Below are 27,007 nucleotides of genomic sequence, written 5' to 3'. Positions count from 1 at the left end.
ACATTTATTAATGAGGTTGATTAAAAGAATAAATTAGATTAGAGGTTGAGAGCAGGTGTCTCTGGAATCCAAAAGTTGGCTGTTTTAAATACTTTTCCTGCTTCAGAGCATTTTCTTTTTTACTGGAATTGCACTCCTACAGGGCAAGTATAAAGACTTTTTTTTTTTTTTTCAAGATTTGTATAGTTCATTTTCAGCTGAGATTCTTGACATCTGTCAGTAATTGATGTGAACTCAGATGGCAGTTTACATACAAAAGGTAACTTGTTTGTGGTCTTTTATTAAAGATCTAAACAGTTCTTTCCTTTGCTGGAACTGAATTCTTAATCTCTAGTCATTCCTTGATTCAACAAACATTTCTAGACCAAACAGGAAAAAATAAGGGAGTACTGTGCATCTAGTTGATGATATGTAATGACTAACACTTAAAACTCTTACAGACGGGGCACCTGGGTGGCTCAGTGGGTTAGGCCGCTGCCTTCGGCTCAGGTCATGATCTCCGGGTCCTGGGATCGAGTTCCGCATCGGGCTCTCTGCTCAGCAGGGAGCCTGCTTCCCTCTCTCTCTCTCTGCCTGCCTCTCTGTCTACTTGTGATTTCTCTCTGTCAAATAAATAAATAAAATCTTTAAAAAAAAAAAAAAACTCCTACAGACAATATACATTCTTCCTTAATCTGTCCATTAAGTCTGTGAAATTGGTCTATGTTGTCTGTATTTTACACACTAAGACACAAGCCGAGAGTAAGTGCCTACCCTCTGGTAAATTACATAGGTAGTCAATTCTAGGGTTCCCTTATTTCCAGATTCCATGTTTTACCACCCTGGGCAAGAGAGGACCTTGTGTCCATCCCCAATCTTGAGTTAGTTCAGAAGACCTTACTCGTACAAAGCAGGTTGGACTAGCATGCCAGAACTAAGAAGAAAATATGGAAAGCCTTTGCATCTTGCTTCGGTTGAATGCCCATTAGATCAATGGATTTTCCCATGTTAGAGCAGCCTATGAATCTGTAGGTTGCCCTGTATTTTCAGCCCCTTTATTTTAGTTTTATCTGTATTAAGTTTGAAAGATAATAATCCTAAAATGTCTGTAATATGAAACTACCATTATGAAGTTAGGGAAAAATATTTACATTATCATTAAATGTTAGTACCAACATAGAATTATATCTTTTTTTATAATAATTAAGAAGAGAGAATATAACATTAAGATACTTTTTAAAAAAGTTCTGTCCATATATAATTCTTCAGAACCCTGGTATATGTAACAGTACATTTTGGAATTGAAAGAGACCTTAGAGATCATTTAGTCCAGAAGTAGAAAACTAGTGACTCACAGTCCAGATCATAGATTTTACTGGTTTTCACAATATTCACATTTTTTAGAATTTGAATGACTTTAGCTATAAAAGCATTCATTCCCCTTGGACACAATTCACACCATTCCCTAATATTAACACCTTGCAGCTTCAGACATTGATGTCTCATCTAGGGCAACTCTGTGTACAGTACTTCCCCCTTCCCTGTTCCTTCATTTTCCAAACAAGGAAACTGCAAATTGAGCACAAAGTGGTTTATCTCAAATTGTATAACTTTTTAAATAAAGCCAAGCTTCTTAAACCTTAAGATAATGTTCCTTTCTACAATTTGTTGTCTCTTCTTAGAAAACAATACAAGACAGTATATAATCAAGTGCTGAAGTATTTGGTGTGGGTTGTCAGAAAGAGGAACTATCATTGTGTGCTGGGACAGTTAAGAATACTTTAGAAATCTTTCTTGACACTACCCTTGTAAGAATTGCATTCTAAGTATTTGCTAGTCAGAAACATTCTATCCTGATATGTGTATGTAGTATTCTTGCTACATAATAATGGAGGGAGTGGTGCTGGAGATGGGATTGTGAATGTCTTTCCCTATAGAGCTGGCAAAGGAAATGACTGAGGGGCATTTTGTGCATATTGAATAATGATATCTCATAAGACCACCTACATTTAGATTGCTCCAGAAATCCCATTTTTGCTCCTGGTAGGAGAGGAAGAAGGGGTATTTTAGCCATGAGCTCTCCAATGGATTCTAGACAGATCTCTGTGACTTTCCCAAATCCAAATTTAACTTTAGCTACAAATTAACTGGCATATTATCTTACTAGAGATGTTGATTTGAAACTAAAAAACAGAATAAAGCCAAATGCTAGAAACTTTTTTTGAAAACACAAATTCAGTCTATTGAAAGGGGGCCTTGGGTACTGAGCTATACAGTTGATTCCTGAACAACGTGGGGATTAAGAGTCAAATCCACGTATAATTTACTCCCCCAAAACTTTACTAATAGTTTACTTCTGACTGGAAGTATTGATTAACACATATTTTATGTCATATATATTGTGTTACAGTATTATTAGAACAAAAAAAGCTAGAGGAAATTGTTTTTAGAAAATCATAAGAGAAAATAGATTTACAGTACTAAACTGTTTTATTTACTTTTTCTCTATATTTTATTTTTTATTTACTTTTTATTAACATATAATGTATTATTTGCCCCAGAGATACAGGTTTGTGAATCATCAGTCTTCCATAATTCACCAGACTCGCCATAGCATGTACCCTCCCCAATGTCCATCACTCAGCCACCCCATCCTTCCCCGCTCCCCCATCACTCAGCCACCCCATCCTTCCCCGCTCCCCCAGCCGCCCTCAGTTTGTTCCCTGAGATTGAGTCTCTTATGGTTTGTCTCCCTCCTTGGTCCCATCTTGTTTCATTTCTCCCTCCTTTGTACTGTATTTTTTTAAAAATCTGCATGTAAGTGGAACCATGCAGCTCAAACCTTTGTTAGAGGCTCACCTGTATAGTACCTTCACCTTAACAGAAGTCCTTTATCACCATATTGTGCAAGATGATCCCTCCGTTCCCACACTGTCCCCTTACCTTACTTTTATTTCTTTTCTCCATATTGTTTATATCACTTCTAACATGTTTTATATTGATTTTTGTGTTCCCCTACACCCCATTGTAAATTCTGAGGACAGAGTCTTTTGTTCACTGCTTCATTCCCATTGGGTAGAGCTGTACCTAATATGTTGTAGGCACTCGTGATATATTGATATTTAATATTAAATGTTATAGTAATGTTGGTATAAGTCATCATTTCTTAGATTTTTTTTAATCTTCAGGTATTAGCACAGCTTGGACAAGAGTAGGTCTTCAGTAAATGTTAACACTAAGTAAAAGCTATGAGTTGTTAGTTTTTTTTTTTTTAATTCCAATGTAGTTAACAGTGTTAAATTAGTTTCAAGTATACAATATAGTGATTCAGCAGTTCTGTATATTTGTCAGTGCTCATCAAGATAAGTGTATTCTTAATCTCCTTCACAAAAAATGCAGAAACACTAATTTGAAGGGACATATACACTCCTGTGCTTAATGCAGCATTATGGAAGCAGCCCGTGTGCCATCAGTAAATGAATGGATGTTAAAAACTAGAACTGTGTATATAGTTTGAATATATATATATATATATATATATGCAAAACTGTATACATACATATATATATATGGTTTTTTAAAATACACCCATCATTCTTTTATGCTTTATTTCCACAGTGTTTTTTAGAATTACTCTTACGGTTCATAATTAGGGTCAATAATATTTGAAGTTGGGTCTGTGTTAGGTCTTATTAATGAAAATTACATGTAATACAGAGTGGTAGATAATCAAGTCACTTACTTCCTTTGGGATATGTATTTTTATATAATGAACACATTTAAATTAAAATTTTACTGAATTTTTATTTTTTCTGACTCAAAAGTCTCTAGAATTTTCTCAGAATCATAGCATCCTTTTTTTTTTTGTATTTTTGTGAAAATTCCAGTTCATTTCTGGTTGATGAAGTACTATCTTGGATATATTTACTGAACTTCAGGTAGACTATGATTGCATCTGTTTCCTCAACTTTCACTTCAGGCAATTACGACGCAGCCCATGAAACCTGACTTGGCAAGGAGCCCTAGAAGGTTTTGTTTTCTTGTCCCTTCATGTCTTTGCTATGATTATCTTTGAGACTAGAAATAAACAACTTCTTAAATTAACTGGGAAAAAAAATGCCAGTAAAACTAGATCTGTAGAGTAAGTGGAGGAAGTTGTAGAAGGTAATAATAAAATAACCTTTTAAATTAGTGAATAGGGTATCCCAAGTGCTTGTTCTGCAACAAATACAGCAAAGTCTAAGATGTGTCAGTTACTTTCATTGATCAGAACTTGGTTGTAAGTCATACAAATTTTAGAAGCTCTATATAAGTAATTAAAATTAGAAATCTTTACATGTAAATATATAATTCCTAAAATTACCCTCCCCCATTTCTTTTAAGAGATTTTTTTTTTTTAAGATTTTATTTGTTTATTTGACAGAGAAAGAGATCACAAGTGGCAAAGAGCTAGGCGGGGAGGGGTGGGGAAGCAGGCTCCCTGCTGAGCCAAAAGTCCAATGTGGGGCTCAGTCCCAGGACCCTGAGATCATGACCTGAGCTGATGGCAGAGGCTTAACCCACTGAGCCACCCTCATGCCCCCCTCACCCAATCTTTAATGCAACTTTTACCTCCCCCCAACTATTTCTTACTCAGTTCATTTATTAAACCAATTGGTTTGCTTCATCTGTAATCTTAGATTGTTGGAGAAGTAATGTGAATCATGCTTCATATTTATAATTGTTTAAATGCCTGCTTGTTGTGGAAGTTACACTTCCTTGCTAATGAATTCAGAAATGGCATTATTGGTAAACCACCATTCTCAATTCGCATATATACATTCTTTACCTGTTTAACTACCAGAAGAAAATGAGGATCTGAGAGTGCCCCATTAATTAATGACTTAATATATTAAAGCTTAGTTCAAATGCAGATTAATTTAGGCATATTATTTTTAATTAGCAATTCTTAACTTTGCTTTTAACTTTCAGAGTGCACCTAAATTTTACAAATAAATGCCATTATTTACAAGGAATAACCACAAAAAAAGAACATATGTAAACCAACCAAAGCGCGTGACCTGTATTAAAAAGTCAAACTAGAATGTTTCACAATTGACCAATAGCACCATAATTTTTGGCAATGTTTAACCAGGACATTCCCATTGCTGATGGCATTTTCATTTAACATTTTCTCGTGGTGTTGCCCTTAATTTCCTGAAAGTTGCTACGATTTCTTTCAATGTAGTTTTGGGGTTTTTTTAGTTGATTGTGAAATGTTTTTAACTGTACTTCCTATTTCTTCCAAGTGGCAGTAACATCTGGTTACCAGAACTCTTAGTAATTTCTAATATCAAGTACTGTAATTTTACCTTGTATCTTTTCTTGTATTTTAATCTTTATTTTCTCCTGAAGTACAAGAAAGTAAACCAGCAAGCTTTTCAGAATACAATCCTTTGATTGTGGCATACCAGTTAAAGTACTTAGAACTTAAATTCTTTGCTACCCTACTTATCTTTTCTTTCTAGGTAGACGCTTTGGCATGCTAATTAATATAAAGATAAATTTTGCTTTGACAATAGAGAGGAAAGTGTTTAAAATTTACTATTTACATTGTTAGAGTAAATATTGTCAGTATTTATGTTGATAATTCTTCTGTAAAGCACTTAAAACAATGTTTAATTTTGTAATTTTCAATAAATACCTCTTAGCCCCTTTCAAGAACAAGCATACTAGTTATTAAGGTTTAAAAATAGGATTAAAAATTGTTTCTTCTTTTAAGCTTGCCTGTTTGTTTTATTTAAACATGCACTGTCACCAATAGTATATTTTTCTGAAAGATACTTCTCTCTGCCAGCGTAAGTATAATAATTACTACTCATTGTGAGTTGAATGACTGTCTAAACTTGGTGTTTTTTGCATTACTAATGACCACTGTATAAAAATGATTGGGGCACCTGGGTGGCTCAGTCATTCAGTGTCCACCTTCAGCTCAGGTCATGATCCCAGGGTCCTGGAGTTGGGCCCCCCCACATCAGGCCCCCTGCTCAGTGGGAAGTCTGCCTCTCCCTCCCACTCCCCCGTGTTAACCTCTCTTGCTTGTCTCTCTGTCAAATAAATGAATAAAATCTTTAAAAGAATAAAATTAAAATGCCAATGATTATCAGCATTCATAAATGATAACATGAGCTAATTACAAGACAACTCCACAACTCCTCTTTTACTTTTGGTTTCATTTGTATATTTTATTAATTGTTTATTAGTAATAAAACTCTCAGAAAAAAAACATAAAAGTAGAAGAAAAATGATCCCCCACATTATCACATATCTGTTTTATACATTCAAGGGAATTAAAATTCATTTTATATTACAATCTCGGGATTTTTCTCACTGTTCCTAAAGTGTACTGAGATTCTCCCTAGGCTGTCAAAATTACAGTCTGCAAAACTTGAGGTATAGTAAAGTTCATTGACTTGTGTAATTAATATTAAGGGTCAGAGATAACACCAATATTGCAGAATTTTTTGTGAAATCATCTGTTTTTTAAAGACTTGCAAGAGGATTATTTCCCAGTCTTTCTCCCTGAACTATGTCTTTAAACGATTCAGAATACTGACATGTACTTAGCTTTTTCCTTTTGTATTGACATGGGAGGGAGGTTGTAACACATTCTAGTTGCAGAGATGTTAAAATGTATTTTTTTAAAGGTTTTATTTATTTATTTGATGGAGAAAGAGAGTATGTACACAAAGGGCGGGGGAGGGGGTGAGCGCAGAGGGAGGGAGAAACAGGGCTCAATCCCAGGACCCTGCAATCATGAATGACCTGAGCCAAAGGCAGACAACCAGCTGAGCCATCCAGACACCCCTAAAATGTATTTTTTAAGTGCCTCTTAGATTTTAGTAGAATATGGTAGTAAACTTGAAGAGTCTACAGCTTAAAGAATTATAATATAGTTCAGTTGATCCAAACTGGTTATAGTGACAGGAGGACTTAATATGGTTGGAAAATAGTTTTAGCCTATATATTGTATCTTTCCCTACCTAGAAGAAACTTCCTCAGACAAAAGCTGGACTGCAGTCTCTTACTTGTATTCTTTCATACATGTTTTATTGAGCTAGTGGATAGGTAAGAGTAGAGCAGCAATTCTCAGTTGTGGCTGCTGGAACAGTAGCTCAGACCACTGGTCCTATTATTATTTAAAAAGCTCTCTTTTGATTGTTATTATGTGCAAGGCACCAATGACTCTTAAAGAAAATTACTGCATTTCATTCCTTAATTTATTGAGCATGAACTGTGTGCCCCAGGCACTAGTTCATGTTCTAGAAAACAAAACAGACAAAACTCCCTATTTTTCTGGAGTTTACTTTCTTGTGTATCTGCCTCACAACTTTATCATGTAGATATTATTGTTTCCATTTTCCCTATAGAGAAAGTGAAGCTTTGAATGGTTTCATGACTTGGCAGGATTATACAAAGCTAGGATTTGAAACTTGGGTGCTGTGAACCACTATGCTGTGCTGTCAATTGTCCCTCTTTAGGATTCTGTCAAAGAGAACAGTTATTCTCAGTGTCTCAAACAACAGTTACCACAGATCCCTTTGAAATTCTGATGTAACTCTCCCCTTCAAATTTGTGCCTGAAATTTTAGAAATTCAGACTCTCAAGTGCTCATTCGTGGGCATTAAGAGCACTTGAACAGGAAGGTCCTGCCCTCAGCTCACAAATATGTAGATGCTAGCACCTTTTCCCTCCTCTCTGCCAAAAAAGCTAATAACAGACATTACATTACTGAACAGGGTTGTCTTTTCTGCGAAAACTAGATACAACCACAGAGTCCTTTTAAAAACAGAAATAATGGCCATTCCTGTCAGTCACTGAAATTGAAATACATTATTTCAATCATAGAATCTGTAAACAATTTAAAGCTGGTATAGTAGAAAGCACCTATTTGAAAAGCAGATTTTAGTCCAAATCTTAGCTATCATACTGCTGGGTTTTTGTTTTTGTTTTTGTTTTTAAGGAAAAAAATACCCTTAGCCTTGTTACTTATCAGGATTTAGATAAAAATATTTTAGTTTTTTAGACATGGAAGGAGAAATACTGATAAAAATTAAGTGACTTTGCTCAGTTGAATTACTTTACCCCAGTATTGCTTGTTACAAAAATTTCTTATTGGCAAGTTACATGTGTTTTGCCACCAGTTTTGGATTTGAAAGTTTATTAGCAACTTAATCATATTTCTCTACCAAAATTTAAAATTTCAGTTCTAAATTTTCTATGACCATAGGGCTCTCTGTAATAAAAGTTACTGTTTGAATTACTAAAATCAAAACAAACAGACAACCACTACTTTTTTTATTTTAGAGAGGTGGGGAGAAGGATAATGGGGGAAGTGGGAGAAAGAGAATCCCAAGCAGCCTTCCCACTGAGCGCAGAACTCAACACAGGGCTCAGTCTCAGGGCCACCTCCCCTGACACAAAATGCCCTGAACTGAAATCAAGTGTCAGATGTTCAACTGACTAAGCCATCCAGGTCCCCCAATAAGTATTATTTATAATATCCACAAGCCAGAAATAATCCACATGTTCATCACCTGATGAATGGGTAAAGAAAATGTCATGTAGCCATACAATGGGTATTTTCTTTGGATATATTTTTTTTATCATAAGAAATAGAAGGAACAGATTACTGATGGAAGCAATAATGTGGATGAACCTGATTCTAATTCTAGCAACAGGTAATATTTACTATAGATAAATGAATCAATTGGGGAAACAGGTCTCAGTGATCTCACTAAGAAATGCAATTCCATAAATGTTTACTTTTTATAGTCTATTTTTAAATGGAAATTTTTATGTTAATTCAATCATTTGTGTCATTGTTTTCATTTTGGGATTTTAGTAACTTTATACAGTTGTGTGTCATCACTACAACCAGCATTAGAACACTTCCATCACCCAAAAAAATTCACTCGTGGCTCTGGGTAGTTAGGCCATGTCTACCTCCAGTGGAGAAAGGGCAGGAATTGCTGGGTGCTCCAGTTTTCCTTGGAGCAGCATTATGGGACAGATTTTGAATCATTGTACTTTTCTTGCTTAGTAAACATGGAACATTGATCCTTCCTGTGGCTCTTCTCTTTGCATTATATAAAATGTGTCCTCACTCATAGGCTCCCATTTCTTAGAATATAAAGACATTTTGTTTTTCTTTCTAGCTTTTTCACTTTGTAAGGGTCTTTTAAAAATCTCACCCATTATAGATTTCTAAATTGCTAGTTTTGTTTTTGTTGTTTATTTTTTTTTTAAGATTTTATTATTTATTTGACAGAGATCACAAGTAGGCAGGGTTGGGGGGAGGGTGTTGGGGCGGTCGGGAAAGCAGGCTCCCCGCTGAGCAGAGAGCCTGTGGTGGGGCTTGATCCCAGGACCCTGGGACCATAACCTGAGCCAAAAGCAGAGGCTTTAACCCACTGAGCCACCCAGGCACCCCTAAATTGCTAGATTTTTTAAATTTCAAGTTTCCCAATCAGGTCTGAGCCCAATTAACAGAAAGAACAAACATGTGTTCCTTTACCTCAGCTAAATATATTTTACAGTTTCCTGTCATCAATTTTTATTTTGTTTCATATCAAGTCATTTTTATTTTGCTTACAATTTTAAATCTTGACCAATCTACCTTTAAGAAAGACTTCTAAAATAGTGTAGTTCCTAAGTAGATTCTTGATCTCCCAAGACCAATTTTTTAAAATATGCTGGTGGTTTGAGTCTCGTCTTTCCTATTCTGCTTTTAACCATTTTTCTTTATAAAGAGGAAATTAATTAATTAGTGATTAAGTTGAAATTCTGAAACAAATTTGTCAGTCTCCCTGAGATTGAAGAAAATCCTCACTATAAATTCAACTAAATCTAGACTCATGTCTAAACTCTGTTTCTATAGTTCTGCCTTTTAAAGAGGCTAATAAAATTGTTCCTTTGCTGAGAAACCTTCAAGAAAAGTAGTTCATTTCAGAGGTAAAGGGAAAGAACAAAAGGAATAGGATTGTGTGGGTATTTTGGAGACAGAATAAATCAAGGAGAGTAGGCTTCCAGAGGTTTGAGCAGGGGGAAGTAAAGAAAGACTATCTTAGTCATTTTATTTTGAGGCCCCGGAATATCAATTAAAGAAGTTGACTGTTGATTGTTATTTTGTCTCATAATTTTTTCTGTAGTTGCAGTTCCTCTTAAGCTACTAATTTTGGCATTTTAGAAGTTGGTCATAAGTCTGGTTAAGTCACACTTGTCAATATCACAGTTTTTGTCATTTGCCGATGTAAGTACAAAAGTCAAGGTTATATTGGGACCTTATTAAAGGAAAAAAATGAAGTTCTTCCTAGAAGAGGTTGTGGCTTTGACAAATAAAGCAGCCACTAGAGTCAAGAAAAAGGGTGTCAGGTTAATTAACTGGGAAGAGGCACATTGGGAACTTTCTGGGTGGTAGAAGGGTTTTAAGTCTTAATGAAGTGTGGGACACCTGGCTCGTGTAAGCTTCAGTGTGTGCAACTCTTGATCTCAGCAGTTGTAACTTTGAGCCCTGTGTTTTGTATAGAGATTACTAAAAAATAAAATCTTTAAAAAAGAATCTTAATGAGGGCTCTGTTTATGGTTGTTACTTGTTACTATGACTACAGAACTGTCATTTCTTGATTAAGAAGATTTAGAATCTGTTCTGGTGGCTGCTTTTGTCCCATGGCCATTGACCAATTCTTTCTTTCTAGGATGGTAAGAGCTTTGTTATTATTTCCCTAGCCAGGAAACTTTTAGGATCTTCTTTCTCTATCTTTCGTGTACTGAAATTTGATGGTAATAAGCCTTGGTATGGGTTTTTTCTTTTTGGTTTTGTTTTGATTTCCACTATTTCATCTTACTGAAAGCCATAGCAGTCTGGGGCTCATACTCTTCAGTTCTGTCTCTGATTTCTAACCATTTTCAGACTTTTTGTACCTTCCCCACTTGAGGAATAGATAATTTGGTCCATTTTCTCGGCTAACTCATTTACCATTCATGTATCCCAGGGTTTGGCAGATTTTCTCTGTAAATGCCAGATAGTAAATACTTTAGGCTTTGTGGACCAGATGGCCTATATTGTAACTACTAAATTCTGCCATTACAGCAAGATAGCTACCACAGATTCTACACAAATAAATGGACATGGCTGTATTTCAACAGAACTTTATGTACAGAAAGAGGTGTATTGACTGGATTAGTTTGCAGACTTTCGTTTTAGCCTGTTTATCTTTACTGGAATATTGCTTAGTGAAGACAGGAATTTTTTGTTAATTGACTGTATATATCCCCACACTTAGTAGGCACTCAGCTACTTGTGACTCAAGGTTACAGATAGTTCAGGAAAGGGAGTTAAACATGCCTGTTACTGCCATCTTGTAACCAGTAATATACCCCTTCGTGCTGTTTTTCAGCCCCCTCCCTTTTTTTTCTTTTTTTTTTTTTTTTAAATAGAGCAAATATTTTATTTTGTTTGAATTTAGGTTAGGGCTAAAGTCACATCAGTAATTCTGTGGTTTCTTTTTACCTCTGATGTGATATAAAGAGCCCTACCAGTAGCATCCTTTTAGTAAGTCTGTTTATCAAATGTGTATATTAGTATGGTAGAGTAATCATTTTTTTTAACTATTTGGTTGAATATCTAATTTATATAAGAAGCACATGAATACAAAGATATATTACCTAAGAATTCTCTCTCTTTCTCTCTCTCTCTTTGTTTTTTCCTTATAAGGTACTAGCTTTTGACAAGTTTGCACCATGCGTGAGTATAAGCTAGTCGTTCTTGGCTCAGGAGGCGTTGGAAAATCTGCTCTGGTAAGTCATTATCACCCTACCTAAGCTATTCATTGCAACACATGTTCTTTTTCTGTTGAGTTTTAGGTTTTGACTATTTGTCTTCATTTATTTGTTAAAGTGAAATCTAAGTGATTTTAGAGGCAGTGTATTTTTCTTGTAATTTTAGTCCACTTCTAGTTGGACCTGTGTAGATCATATTGTTTCTGGTCTGTTGGTTCCAGACCAGCATGAGATATGCCAGAATACAGTTTGGCCTAAGCATAGAGAGTGGGAGCATATAAATTTGTGTCCATCTGTATTTCTGAGCCAGGTAGGAATGAATTTTGGTCTTTCTTATTGTGACTTGGCTTATAATATGTATTTTCTGAAAATATTAAATAAAGCTTTTAAAAAACCTTTTTCCAATACAACCCATGACTGTCCAGTTTTCACATTATTTTAGCAGCCATGCTTTCTGTATTAAGAATAGTGTAGTGGGGGGGGAAATAGTGTAGCGATTGGGAACCAGCTGGCTCAGTGGAAAGAGCATGTATGTCTTGATTATTGTGAGTTCAATCCTCATGTTGGGTGTAGACATTACTTAAAAATAAAATATTTTAAAAGTAATAATATAGTGAGAAAAAAAGACAGTTTGACAGTAGTGGCTGGGGAAGGAGAGATACTTAAGGAAAATGACTTGATGACTAGTTCAGTTTAATAAAGCCCCAGTGTAAAACAGATTGACCATCTCACTCAGCCACTTAGAATGGCCACCTAGCACAGAACTTGAAGTTTGAATCAAACTGAGAAATGTATGCAGTGGGGCATGAGCTGCTTTTTCATTTGTAAATATATCCAAAATGATGAGGAGGTGTCTTGAAGGTATGTACTTTTGTACATGAAACAAATAGCCCATTTCTAATTAAAATTCAAATTTAAGCTGTTAAGACTGAAATAGAAGACATTTAAAATTTTGCTTAAATATGGGACCTCTGGATGGCTCAGTAGGTGAAGGTTAAACGTTAGACTGTTGATTTCAGCTCTGGGTCTTCAGATCACTCCACACTGGGCATATGATGCCTGCTTTAGATTCTCTCTCTCCTTCTCCTAAAGCTCCTCCCCCCATTTTTTCCTCTCTAAAAATAAAATAAATAAATTTTAAATATATGAGCTCCAAAGTTAGAATTACCTAAAAGGGAGAATAGTGGTTATTAATGTTTTTTAAAAGCTTTCTAAGGTAATTTACTCACCAAATGCATACATTAAATGTAGTAGTGGTTATATTTTCATCAATGATGTAACTGGCTATGTGAAATCAATAGTGCAAAGCGTACAGATTTGAATTTCTTGTTTTCTTTAAGTGTAAATGGTATATTTTTTTTCCAGACTGTACAGTTTGTTCAAGGAATTTTTGTTGAAAAATACGATCCTACGATAGAAGATTCTTATAGAAAGGTATATGTTACTTACTCTAGAAGACTTTTGCTTTTGACTTTACTATAAATATAAGTTCTTAGTTTTAGCTTTGTAATTGCTGAATGTTGTTTACAAAGTCGGAGGAAGAAGCAAGAGTTTATTTAAAAATTAGTAGGAAAAAGCACTTGATTTCCTGGTCTTGTTTCCATACCAGTTAATGAAAATAGTAAAAACACTTGCTCGTATGTGTTCTTTCTCTCTCTCTCCCTGTAATCCTCAGAGAATTTTAAGTTTATCCGACCCTAAAATTGTAATTTGACACACAAACTTCAGAATTGGGCTATCCATTTCAAGTGATAGTTGTGCCCGTCCACCCCAAACACCACCAAAAACTGAACACTGTCAGGCTCCCTTCTTATTAAAGTATCACTACTAATAATAGAATTGTTTCTATGTCCACAGATACAACATGTGACAATAAAACTTAATATGCAGACATTTTTAATTTAGGGGGAGAGTTATCTCCCCACCTTATGTAACAGTTTGACACACCCCCCCCCGCTGCTATGTAGATACTGTTTGTATTCTTCCCTTTGTGTCCACAGTCTACCAGAGAAACTGGAAAGCCTTGAGACAGTATTACTCTTTTCTTTCCGAATCTAATTCTAAATAACTTATTTTCCAAGGAAATGTTAGGTGTAAAGGGGTCACTAGGATACATAACTTATTTGCTGGGTGTCTTTCGCTTCTTTGAACATTGTTCCAATATGGTGAAGGGGATTGTAGTTATCTAGAGAAATGAAGGTATATCTAAATAAAGCCTGGCAGTGTTGAGATAGACAGAATGACTTCTGATCTTACTGAAACTAGTACTGGTTTTAAAAAATTTTGAGCTATTTTGAAATCTTTTCCTCCCCAGAATTAAGTTCTGAGTGATTCACACAGAGCTTGGATCTTTGAGGTATCCTTATGTTGAGAACACATGGTTTTTGCACCTAATACAATTTGGGGGTCAGTGGACCTTGATTATATAGCTGTTTATTCTCCTGTTCTATTCAGGTATTGCATAAAACTAGTTGTAAAGTTACAGTAATCTCACTATTTAAATATCATACTAGTGTTTATATATAATAAGGTACTCTTTTACACATTAAAGAATGAAGGTATATTTTAATTTTTCCTCCAGCAAGTTGAAGTAGATGCACAACAGTGTATGCTTGAAATCTTGGATACTGCAGGAACGGTATGTAAAACAAGTATCAAAGTATGTGCACAACTTCTGTGGTATTGACCTTGTAAATGCTAATACTCTATAGACAAATGCTCATTAAACTTACTTAAAAGCCTACAACTTGCATTAAATCTTATAGCTGTTTTTCTTATTCTCTTAAATTCTGTGTGTGTGCGCTTTGTAATTGCAGTGGGCCATTTACTGAAGAAATAAATAGAAATTTGTTTGAATGAGAGGTTCCTGGATGGCTCAGTTGATTAAGCAGCTGCCTTCAGCCCAGGTCATGGTCCCAGGGTCCTGGGATCGAGCCCCCTCTTCAGGCTTCCTGCTCCCTTTGCCTCTGAGCCCCTGCTCAGGCTTCCTGTTCCTTTGCCACTGCCTGCTATTCTCCCTACTTGTGCTCTCTCTGTCTGTCTCAAATAAAATTTTCAAAGAAAAAGGGACGGGGGGAGAAAGAAAGAAATTGTTTGAATTAAAAGTTTCAGTCTCATAGTACTTTAAAAACAAGTCAAAATATATTATGTATTTTAGTTAATGTGGAAAATACTTCAGTAAACATTTATTTCTCAGTGGCTTTTTGGAGTAACTTGAATAGTATCTTTTCTTCAGAGTATTTATAAACCAACTAGATTTGTTGGTATCTGAAGGGGAAGGGAAGATTTATTCTGGATATATGGTATTCATTCATGTTTGAGTACCTGATACGTGCCATGGACAATATTCTTACTTATAAAGGTTCACAGTCTAGTGAAGGAGGAAAAGTGTGAGGAAATAGCAAGATATAGGTAAGCGTGCTGGTGAGCCCTGTAGAGCTAGAGTATTGTGAACTAGCTGTGAGTAACTTGGGAATTCAGTTTTGGTACCATACATATTATATATTAAAAAGCTGTCTTAAATAGCTTTTGGGGAAAGGATATTTCTTTCCCAGTTAAGTATATTTATTGCACATAAATCTGCTTTGGTTGTATTATTGTTAAAGAAAAACTTATTTCATGAAATAGTTTTTCAAATCACATCTTGCCACAGACTATAATTTTAAGAAATGTTACATAACACTACTGTATTCTTCATTGAGCGCTAATTATAAACTTTAAAAATTGTCAAATTAACTGTCAGAACTTTATTGTTTTTTAATGATGCTTTCTTTCTACTATAGGAACAATTTACTGCAATGAGAGATTTATACATGAAAAATGGACAAGGCTTTGCATTAGTTTATTCCATCACAGCACAGTCCACATTTAATGATTTACAAGATCTGAGAGAGCAGATTCTTCGAGTTAAAGACACTGATGATGTAAGCTGAGTTCCTAATAAATATATTTTATTTCAGACTCTTAGTGTAGTGATATCCAATTTAAGAGTTTCAGTTTAAGTGGAATTTAAAGTTCATGTGTTTGGGGGAGGGGGATTTCAAACAATTTTTTCCTAGAAGGCAAAAATAAATCTTTACCATTCGTGCATATTTTCAAATATATATAATGTGGAAAGTGAGAAATAACTTTCCTCTCTCCTTAGCCTGTGTAAAATAAACGTTATATCCTTCCTATTTTTAAATAATGTGTTTGGTGGGGCAGAAGGAAAGATGTGGGTGGCAGATGTTACTAATAGATGTCTGGGTATATTTCTGGTAGACCTAAGAGCCTTTCTAACAAGAATCAAAACTACATATGAACACATCTCAAGCAACTGACAGAAAACTAACATAATAATACTTTTAAAAGGAAGCCAACCAGTACATTAAATTCTAACATTAATTTGCATGTCCCTTAAGTGTACCATAATGGAGTTTAATCCCTGTATTAAACTTCAGAAGGATTACTTTAATTCCTTATCATACTATAGATAGCAGTGGTTCTCAAAATTGATCTTGCATCAAAATCACTTGTAAATCTAGTTAAAACAGATAGCCAAGCCTCACTCCCAGAGTTTCTGATTGAGTGGGTCAAGAATACTGCTCAAGATTTTACATTTCTAACAGGTTTACAGATGGTGTTGATGCTGCTGGGGTCCAGGAACCACACTTTTTAAAAATCACTGTATTACATATATAATTTAATTAGAAGCAAATATTGTGTGAGTTCAGAGGCATCTGTGGGAAATGTTGCCATTTCTTAGATTTCTGAAACAGGAGAACTTTGGGTTATGCTCACATATTTATAGCTCAGTTACCATTTCTCAATTAGTAAATATTTTCTACTGTCTCTGATACTAGTTTTCTTCTTCTGTCAGTTACATTAAATAAGTATAAATATAAAATTCTGTGTCTATTCCTAAAAACCAAAATTCTTGATATTCCTAATTTGGATCTTTTTCCAAAAATTCTCTAGAAAGCCAGCCTCCAAATGGTTAATGGGAATTTTGCAGAATAAGTATTATTTCTCTCTATCGTGTCCTTGTAAAATAGACATCAAATGATTAAGGTGTTCTAAATATTTAATAATTTAGGATGATTTTACTTTCTGGATTTTTAATATATATTATATTAAATTTATATTATATGACATATTATAATTGTATATTATATGAATATTAAATATTATATTTAATATTATATATTAAATATATATAATATATTATATGAGAAACTAAAAATTCTACTTCAGGGCTTTCCAAATTTCTCCTTTTTGTGTCATGAAATGGAGAATGATTATTTGATAAATGCATGTCAGTAAACCAGAAAACTTGAAGTTACTTCACATCCTTTAGAAAGACTTAAAATTTTGAAATGTATTGGCTTTTCATAGTAATACTCTTATAATTTATTTTTTAAAAGGTTCTGTGTTTTGCTAACTATATCTAGTTATAAATCCATTGGGACGTAATTTTAAGGGGTTTTTTTTTCCTTTCTTAAAAGTAGATCATAGCTAGTTTTCTAAAAATTTCACATGAAGGATTCTTAACAGGCTTTCATATTAAACTGTAAAGTTTTTTAGTTACTCAATATTTTTCTCTGGCATATAAAGTAATCCTTAGGGTTGACTCTTAGAATTCTTTGGTTTTGCCATAAGAGATTCTTAATCTCAGGAAACAAACTGAGGGTTGCTGGAGTGGAGGGGGGTGGGACGGATGGGATGGCTGGTGATGGATATTAGGGAGGGTATGTATTGTGGATGACACTATGTATTGTGTAAGACTGATGAATCACAGACCGTACCCTTGAAACAAATAATACATTATATGTTAATTTTTTTAAAAAATTCTTCTGTTTTGAATTTATATAACATACTTACTTTTTTTTTACCCTCACAATTTTTTTGTATTTTTAGGTTCCGATGATCCTGGTTGGTAATAAGTGTGACTTGGAAGATGAAAGAGTTGTAGGAAAGGAACAAGGTCAGAACCTAGCAAGACAGTGGAACAACTGTGCATTCTTAGAATCTTCTGCAAAATCAAAAATAAATGTTAATGAGGTATGGTGAAATACACTTTAAAAAACTCGATTTGGAATTCAACATTTAAAATTAATGAAAAATAATGTGTGTGTATTAACACAACCTTAGGTTAATGTTTGCTCCGGGTGCTTTGTTGAAGACAAAAATCTTATGTTAATATATGTATGTTAATAAGCAACAGTGCTAGAATTTGCTCAGAGAAAAAAGAAGACTGGGGCACCTGGGTGGCTCAGTCAGTTAAGTGTCTGTTCGGCTCAGGTCATTATCCCAGGGTGCTGGGGTCAAGTCCTGCATCAGGCTCCCTGCTCAACGGGGAGTCAGTTTTCCCTCTACCCCTCTTACCTGTTCATGATCTGTCTCTCAAATAAGTAAATAAAGTCTTTAAAAAAAGAAAAGGGAAGACTGGACAGAAAAGGTTAGGGGTGGGAAAGACAGGATTAAGTATTCAGGTGTATATATGTAGTGATGAAGGATGTTTTGTAAAAGATGGAGACAAATTTAAGAAGGCCTGCATGGTTCTTGCCTTGAAGGGGCTTAAGTCATGTGGTAGGGTAAAGATAACATAGGGAAGATTTGAAGAGTAAAGGATTGTTTTCTTTGAATGATATTAAATGTTCTAATGAATGACAGTAAGATCTCTGCTGCTCCTTAACTCAGTTCTTATTTTAAGGAGAGAAATTTTAGCACTCCCAAAAAATAAAAGTATTTGGTAGTTATATGACTACCTAGTTTTACTTATTCCTTAGCTGAACAGAATATTTGTTGGAGTTCATATATATACGTGGAGTTCAGGTTTTCAGTTTATTTTTTCCATTTTTTTGTTTTTTGGGGTTTTTTTCCTAATTAAAAAAACAACCAAAAAAACAACCCACTCTGTTGCAGATCTTTTATGACCTAGTGCGGCAAATTAACAGAAAAACTCCAGTGCCTGGGAAGGCCCGCAAAAAGTCAACATGTCAGCTGCTTTAATATATTAGATGAATTGTAGCTCTGAGCCAGGTATGTTAATTTATCTTTTCCTCTATTTTTATATTCTTTTCCTCTAACTTTTAACCTCAGCTTCATTAAGGACACTCTTTCAAGAAAACAAGTATAGAATGTTTTGTTGTTCTTAAAAAAACAAACCAAAAAACCGAGATTACTTCTCTTTAAGGTATCCATGAGTTAGAATGATATCCTAGTAATTAAAATAATTATTTCCTTTATATGTCATCATCAAAAGTAGGGTATTCCACATAAGTGAATATTCTAGGTAAGTTCATCCAATATATACTTATGCCCCATTGGAACACTGGTTTGTGCTGACAGTACAGTGATGAGCAAAACCAACCTTCTTTCCTTGCCTTAAGCTATTCAGGTCTAGTGGAAGAGTTAGACAATTGAAAATTACGATAAATGAGGGATAGACTAAGTCCAGCACAGTACTGGTAATAAGAACCCCTGACACAGTTATCATATGCTAGCTAGCACTCTTAACTATTATCCACATATTCATTGAATTCTTACAACAATCCTATGATGCAAGAACTATTATTATTCCCATATTACATATGAGAGAACTAGAGCACTAAAAGATTATTACTTGTTCAAGCCCTGCAGTTAGTAAATATAGGAGCCAAAATTTGAATCCTATGATCTGAGCGCATGGCTCAGAATTTGAGTGATGAACTGGCTCCCAAGCCCATGCTTAGTCATTATGCTCTTATGGGTACTACAGGAGCATGAATAACTGGAACCCCAAATTAGTCAGATGTAAACTGCGGACTCAGGGAAAATATGTCAAAGTAAAAGACATCTAAGCTGATATCCGAAGAGTTGTCAGGCAGAGAAAACCACAGAAACAGCTCAGAGATGAGACAGCAAAGGAAAACTGAACATACAACATTTTTATATGGTTTTTGAAAACAGACATATTAAATGATTTAATACTTGTAAATCAGATCAATGCCTGGTACTTGGTAAACTTACCTTCAGCTATTAGCTGCTGCTCTTTGCCAACAAGAATGGCTTATTGCTCCTTTACCATTAAAACTATATTTTACTTGGGACGCCTGGGTGGCTCAGTTGGTTGAAAAGCTGCCTTCGGCTCAGGTCATGATCCCGGGGTCCTGGCATGGAGTCCCGCATCGCGCTCCTTGCTTGGCAGGAAGCCTGCTTCTCCCTCTGCCTCTGCCTGCCTCTTTGTCTGCCTGTGCTCGCTCGCTCTTGCTCTCTCTCTCTGTCTCTGACCAATAAATAAATAAAATCTTAAAAAAAAAAAATATTTTACTCTACCCTTATTCTGGGAGCTTGTAATGTTTGTGGCTCTCCTCCTTCCTATGTTAAATGACCCTCTACGGTAGCACACTTTAATCTTCGAGCGTTTGTCCCTACTCTTCATTTAAGGCTTTCTGTTTAGAGATACATGCTCTCATTCCTGATAATCCTCTCAATCCTCACCACATGCCCATTCCTAGCAGCACACATGTGTGTAAACTCGTATACTCCAATCTGTCCTATCTAATTTGCCACAGTTGGTTTGCTAGGATTTAGAAAATTTACCAAATTCATTCAGACTGAGGACTTAAAGCTAAAGGCATTTATGAAAATTGCCTCAACAGCCATATCAATATTAACATTGTTTCTGGAACTTGCAACAAGTCTAAATCCCAGAAAAACAGTAAAAAGAAAACTTTCTTTAGCCCAGGAGTGTATGCAGAAAATCATCCAAAGTAAATAAATACTTGGCAGACAATGAGTTCTAATTTTACCTTTTTTTATATCGCTCACAGTTTTTTGAAGTTTAATTACATAGGATTTTCGTATAATACCAGCTTTTTCTAACATCCATCAAGTTGATAGAATTTGTTTAAATATGAAATTAGAACGCTTATAACTGTCGACTATAAAGAGCCATCATGAAATAAATTATTTTTTGTCTACTTCTCTGAACCAGCTTTGTAGCTACTCTTTCTGGAAGAGTAAGGAAGAAAGGTTTTGATTTTCAGATACTAGAAACCCTGATTAGATGTACATTCTATACTTACGATGTAATTCTAGGATTGGAAACACTCATTTTGTTAATATTGCTATCTTTTTTAATTCTAATTCTAATAAAGTTGACCTGACCTAAAATATTAATGTGTTTTTTTGGTTTTTGTCTTTCTGCTTTGAATCTTTGGAAGATAATACACAGAAATTTGCACTAAGATACCTTCCCTTTCTGGGTCTAAAAGTTAATTTGACTGACTTTAAAGAGGGCAACAGAGTAGATGAAGTCATTCTGAAAAGATGAAAATGTCTACCTATGCTTCACTTTGCTATGAGTTCTGTGGTGCATTGTCATACGTTGTCATGAATGTAATGACGAGAGCCTGTATTATATTCATTTCTAACACATAAAACACTGTTGCTTTAATGTATACCTATGGATCTGTAGTCTGCTGTTTTCAACGCCATGTTTTCAATTTAATTTTCTCCTTTCAACAGGTCTGAAGAACTGTTGCCCAATTCAACAGTGCCAGCATTCCAACTTTGTTAAACCTACCAACATCTTAAATGGACTTTCTGTGGTGGTACCCTTTAAGAGGCGGATGAAAGCTACTACATCAGTTTGCACATTCTGATCACTTTCCAGTATCACAAGAGAGATTTTTACTTATATAATAGTCCTAGAGTATGCAGCTGGTAAAACCAGAGGCTACAATCCAGTATTACTGCTAAGAGACATTTTTCATCCACCAATGTTGTACATGTATGAAAATGGTGTACTGTATACTTTAACATGCCCCATACTTTGTATTGGAGAGTACAATAATGTAAATCCTAAAAGCACCACTATTTTAGCATAATAAAAGAAAGTCCAAAGAGCTCCTATATAGACTACTCCAGATAACTTCGCTTCTTTGATACTTGTAGCTTATTGTAATTTTTTTTAAGAAATTCAAGGTCATTATCATTGTATTGTACAAATAAGCGCTTTGATTAACACAGCTATATAGTTTTTTTAATTTTTAAAAAAACCTGTGGAGACAGTGATCTTGTCTTTAAAATATGATAGTCCTTTCAGTATAATGTCTTAGATTAAAGACATTGCCTTTAATATCTGTTGGGAAGGAAATGTCCAGACTTTTCAAATCTTTTATTATATGTTTCCTTTTTTGTTTACATAGGGAACAATGTTTATAGTTGTGTGTACAGTGGGGGTCTACAACAAGAAGTGTATATTTTCAAACAATTTTTTAATGATTTAACAATTTTTGTAAATCATTTTCAGGCTTCTGCAGCTGTAGATTCTCACTGTGAATCCCTTGCTTGCTCATGCATAAGTGTATTTGCAATACCAAATATACAGGTTTAGTATTTTTGCCTGTTAGTGATTGTTTCACATGTGTAACGTTTTGGTTGAGATGTTAAATGGTGGACGAGTACTGTGGATGTGAATGTGGGAAGTAATTTTAATCATGTGTAATTGGTCACAAGGCCTAAGTTGCAGTAACTATTGCTGTTTTATTTAACAATGCCTTGTTGCTTTGTATGCATTAACCGTTTGGGTGTAAAGATTGTGTGTCTATCCAACAGGGAGCCACAGTATTTAAATTGACCAACCTAATGTTACAACTACTTTGAGGTGGCCAAATGTAAACTAAAAGCCTTAATTAAAGTGGTGCAATTTTGTATAACTTAGCATCAGTAGTTCAATAAATTTGGATTGCCATGCAAGGGCTTGCATTATAATTACTTGCCACTTGAATGTTTTGTGTAATGTTTAACAGTGCTAGCAAATAAATTTGGGTTTAACTTCTTTTTAAATGTAACAGGTGCATTTTACATAGTGTGGTTTCATAATTTAACATTTGGGCAAGCTAGGTTGATTCATTGATTACAGAAATAATGAGTGAAAGATACCAGATTTTTCCCCCAGTATTGTTTGAATATCCACATAACCATCTTTTGAATTTTGGAGGGGGGGAAGAATTTTGTAACTCAAGCACTATTACTGATGAATATATGCTTTTTGGGTAATATTCAGTAGCTCTTTGAGGTGTAGGAGAAAGAATTGAAAATACTTTGATAGATGTTATGCTTATGGATTTTTAAAAATACATAAGATGAAGTTATACTTAGAATGTTATGGTTATAAAGATCTTTGAAGTGGACTCAAGAACTAATTTCTTTATAGATGATCTGTCTTTTCCTTAGGTGTGCTATAATTTAATTCTTTTTGAAGTTTTTAAACAAATCTTAATCTTTCTCAAAGTATTTGCCAGTCACTAAAGCATATCCACAGTCAACTAGTGATATCATCTAATTTAGGGGTGTCTGTTAATCTCTTAAAGATACATCCTATTTGAATGGAACATTTAAAGGCTTTCATTTTAGGAAGAAAAAGGTATTATTCCTTACAAATTTAACTCAAGGAGTTCCGTGTATTTAAAGGTTTTATGTATCTTAGGAAAAAAATATTCTCTCAGAAGGCCCACTTAATTAAGAGACTTGTCTTGGCAGAACTGGTTTTATTTATAGCCATTAAGAGAAAAACCCCCAAATGTGGCATTATAGAGCACAAAATCACTTCAGTTTACTATATCCAGTTACACTCATTTGACCTTTGTAGGTACCACCATTAATTCAGTTATTTTTAATAAATGTTTGTTGCCTACCAGCTATGTACCAGGCTGAAGTCTAGGCTCTTTTTTTTTTTTTTTTTTTAAGATTTTTTTTATTTTAGGGTGAGGGAAAGGGAGAGAGAATCTTCGAGCAGACCCTGCTTTGAGCAGGGAGCCTGACGCTAGGCTTGTTCCCACAACCCTGAGATCATGACCTGACCTGAAATCAAAAGTTGGACGCTTAACCAACTGAGCCACCCAGGAATCCCTGAGTTCTAGGTTCTCAAAAACAAATATTCAGATAAGTGTAAGTGTTCTAGGTCTGAGTGTAGAGCAATAACTGAGATCAATTTAGGACCCCGCCCTAGAATTTATATTCTATTATAGGGTTTCTCAGCCTCAGCAGTATGGTGTTTTATGCTGGATAATGAGTTGTTGAGGAGCGGTCATGTGCATTATAGGATTTTTAGCAGCGTATCTGTTACCTACCCTTTAGATGGCAGTAGTACCACCCCCGCCCTCAAGTTGCAACCACTGAAATTGTCTCCAGATATTGCCAAGTGTTCTCCAGTTAGATTCAGGGTGGGAATGTTGAAGGGCAAAATCACCTGACTGAAAACCACTGACCTGATGGTAAGCAACACATTAGTTATAGATTAGTTTTAGGGGAACAAAATGGACAGTTTAGTGAATAAGACTGGGCTCCCCTGGAACCAGAATTCTTGGGTTTCTAATCTCAGCTCTGCTATTTCCTCGCATGTAACACTACTTTATCTGTAAAATGGTAATGATAGTAACACCTACTTTGTGAAGAGTTAGAGAGTGAAGTAAATGCAAGTGACACTCTTCGTCATTTTTTTTATTTTATATTTTGCTACTAGAAATAGGATTGTGGTTTGGTAAAAAGCATCATTGTCTCATACAAAACAGTAGCTACAGCTTAGGAATGCAGATCATGTAGATCGACTTTTCTGGTGCTTACATTGAAAAATACTATAATTCAGTCAGAAAAGTCATATGAGTTATTTTTCATGTCCCCACAGATACTTGGAGAAATTTGAATTTTAGGAGGAAATTAGTGACATTTCACCTAATTTTTTTCTTTAAAAAAAAATACGTAAAAATCCCTGCTTCGACTTTTATGTTAATGCAGCTGCTTTTTTCTTACATAGAAAAACTTTATCACATGCAGATATTAGGATACAAAGTTTTAAAACCCCCAATTAATGGAAGTAAATTTTGCTTTGCTTTTTTAATCATCTCATCTTTAGATGTGGGGCAGCAAACTTAGAATCAAAACTTAACCACCACAGTGTTTTTTCTTTTGGTTTATTTCAGTCTGTGTCTTCTTTGAATTTAATCTCCATCTACCCCTTTAAATCTTGGAAATATAGAATGACTTTATTTTAAAAATCTGAGTGTTTTCAGGCTTCTTCTGAACTGTTGGTGAATCTCAACAATTTGTGATTTTATAGGACTCAAAGATTTTTTGTTAAGATTTTACTTACTTACTTGAGAGAGAAAACACTAGTGGTTAGGTAAGAGGCAGAGGGAGAAGCAGACTCCCCACTGAACAGGGAACCCACAGGCATGGGGCTTGATCGCAGGACTCCAGGATCATGACCTGAGCCAAAGGCAGATACTCAACTGACTAAGCCACCCCAATAAGACTCAAATTTTTTCTTTTTCTTAAGATTTAATTTTTAAAATTTAAAAATTAAGATTTAAGATTTTTTTATTAACTTTTTAAGTTTTTTTATTAATTGAGAGGGAGAGAGAAGCAGACTCCCTGCTGAGCAGAGAGCCCCGTGCAGAACTTGATCCAGGGACTTCGGGATCATGATCTGAGCCAAAGATAGACACTTAACTGATGGAGCCACCCAGGCACCCTCAAATTTTTGTTTTAATCTGTTCTATAATTTGTTAACAGTGCACAGTTTATCTGGTGTATACATGAGTGAAGTGTAATGATTCTGAGTAGAACTAAACCTGGTTTCCCATAACTTGATAGAAAAATGCATAAGTCTTTGTTGGGATGTTGATAATACTTGTCTAAATTGGCTAATAAGCCTATTAGTGGAGCAGCTAAGTTTGTAGGCTTGACAGTTTACCTTTGAAAGTTAGAAGTAAAATACTGCTTAAAAGTTCTGTTTTCTAAATGCAGATAAAAAGTATTCCACAGGGGCGCCTGGGTGGCTCAGTGGGTTAAGCCGCTGCCTTCTGCTCAGGTCATGATCTCAGGGTCCTGGGATCGAGTCCCACATCGGGCTCTCTGCTCAGCAGGGGGCCTGCTTCCCTTCCTCTCTCTCTGCCTGCCTCTCTGTCTACTGTGATCTCTCTCTGTCAAATAAATAAATAAAATCTTTTAAAAAAAAAAAAAAGTATTCCACAATGTCACACATACTTTGAACTTGCTTCCTTAAAACATCCTTGTTTGTAGCCTATAAATTACTGAGCTTAAGAATTAAAGATTTTATCCAAAATTAGAGACACCTGCCTGACTTTTGTATCCAAGAATCAACAAATGTATTGAGTACTGCATGTCTACCATGTTCCTGGCATTGTTCCTGTGCTAGGGATCTAGCAAGGATGTTCTGCCTGCATGGAACATACATTCTATCGGGGGAATAAAAGACTCAGCAAACGAAAAAAGCTCAATTGGTAATAGTCTATGAAACTGTCTCACAGCTTTCCATTTGGGACAATTTAATGATTTTAGGAAAACATTTTTAACCTGTATAAAGATTATCTATAGGCAGCCAGTAATTTCTCTGATTTGTCTGAAAGGGTATGGAAAGAGTTTCTCTCTTGTTATGAACCTTGTTTAATGTGATTTTCTTTATACAATGACATAAATAATTACCCAGATTCAGCGTTTGGGCCAAAATCCAGGGTTTTTTGTTTTTCTGAAAACTAAACACCTACCTTACAGGATTTTTATGTGAATAACATTTTCACTTAAGTCAAAAGCTTATGGCAGTTTTAAAATAGGCAGAGATCAAAGTCTTTAATTTTTGATATCTGCCATTGTTACCCATTCAAATTTCTGCTTATACTGTGATAGTCTGTATCCCCTGTGAACACTAAGTTCAGAACAGGAAACTCTGCTACTATCAGATAGTATGCTACTGAGGGCATAGAGAAGTAGCAAAGAGTAAGTGATAGAATAAGCCCAGACCCTGCTGACAAGGTATTTAATGAATCAGTGATGGGGAAGACCAGTCAAAAAGTAAAACTCTAGTAATTCATGTCTAACAACAGATAGTTTGTATTTAACTATCTGTTCTAATAATAATGACTAACAGTACAAATTGTACTTTGTTTTTAAATGTATGGACTATTTGATATATATTTCTGTTTTGCTCAGGTCAGTTTTAATTAGATTCTCTGAGCAAATTAACCAGTGATGGAGAACTCTATGGCTGGCAGGAAAAAACTAGTATCTTTCCATACTGGAAATGGAGTACAATCAATGGGGTAGAGAACACAGTGGGTAATTACCAGGGAGCTACTCTGCTGTTGTAGATGGGAGTTGTATGACTGAAGCAACAACAGATTGGATAATTGTGTGAAAGATAGCCCCGGGAGGAGTAATGGTA

General features: G+C 35.0%; 1 protein-coding gene across 1 annotated transcript in view; it reads left to right on the top strand.

The window, feature by feature from the left end:
* RAP1B (RAP1B, member of RAS oncogene family) overlaps nt 1-22,536 on the top strand; it is a 44,101-nt gene extending 21,565 nt beyond the window's left edge. The window contains exons 2-8 of the mRNA XM_044229161.1: nt 11,735-11,817; nt 13,165-13,233; nt 14,381-14,437; nt 15,582-15,722; nt 17,695-17,838; nt 18,703-18,819; nt 21,289-22,536. Of these exons, the coding sequence (XP_044085096.1) occupies nt 11,761-11,817; nt 13,165-13,233; nt 14,381-14,437; nt 15,582-15,722; nt 17,695-17,838; nt 18,703-18,789 (555 nt within the window). The 5' untranslated portion in view covers nt 11,735-11,760 and the 3' untranslated portion in view covers nt 18,790-18,819; nt 21,289-22,536. The remainder of the gene's footprint in view (nt 1-11,734; nt 11,818-13,164; nt 13,234-14,380; nt 14,438-15,581; nt 15,723-17,694; nt 17,839-18,702; nt 18,820-21,288) is intronic.
* The last annotated feature ends 4,471 nt before the right edge of the window (nt 22,537-27,007 follow it).

Source organism: Neovison vison, chromosome 12 (genome assembly GCF_020171115.1).
Source record: "Neovison vison isolate M4711 chromosome 12, ASM_NN_V1, whole genome shotgun sequence".
NCBI classification, from domain to species: Eukaryota; Metazoa; Chordata; class Mammalia; order Carnivora; family Mustelidae; genus Neogale; species Neogale vison.
This window is presented reverse-complemented; position numbering and strand designations above follow the sequence as displayed.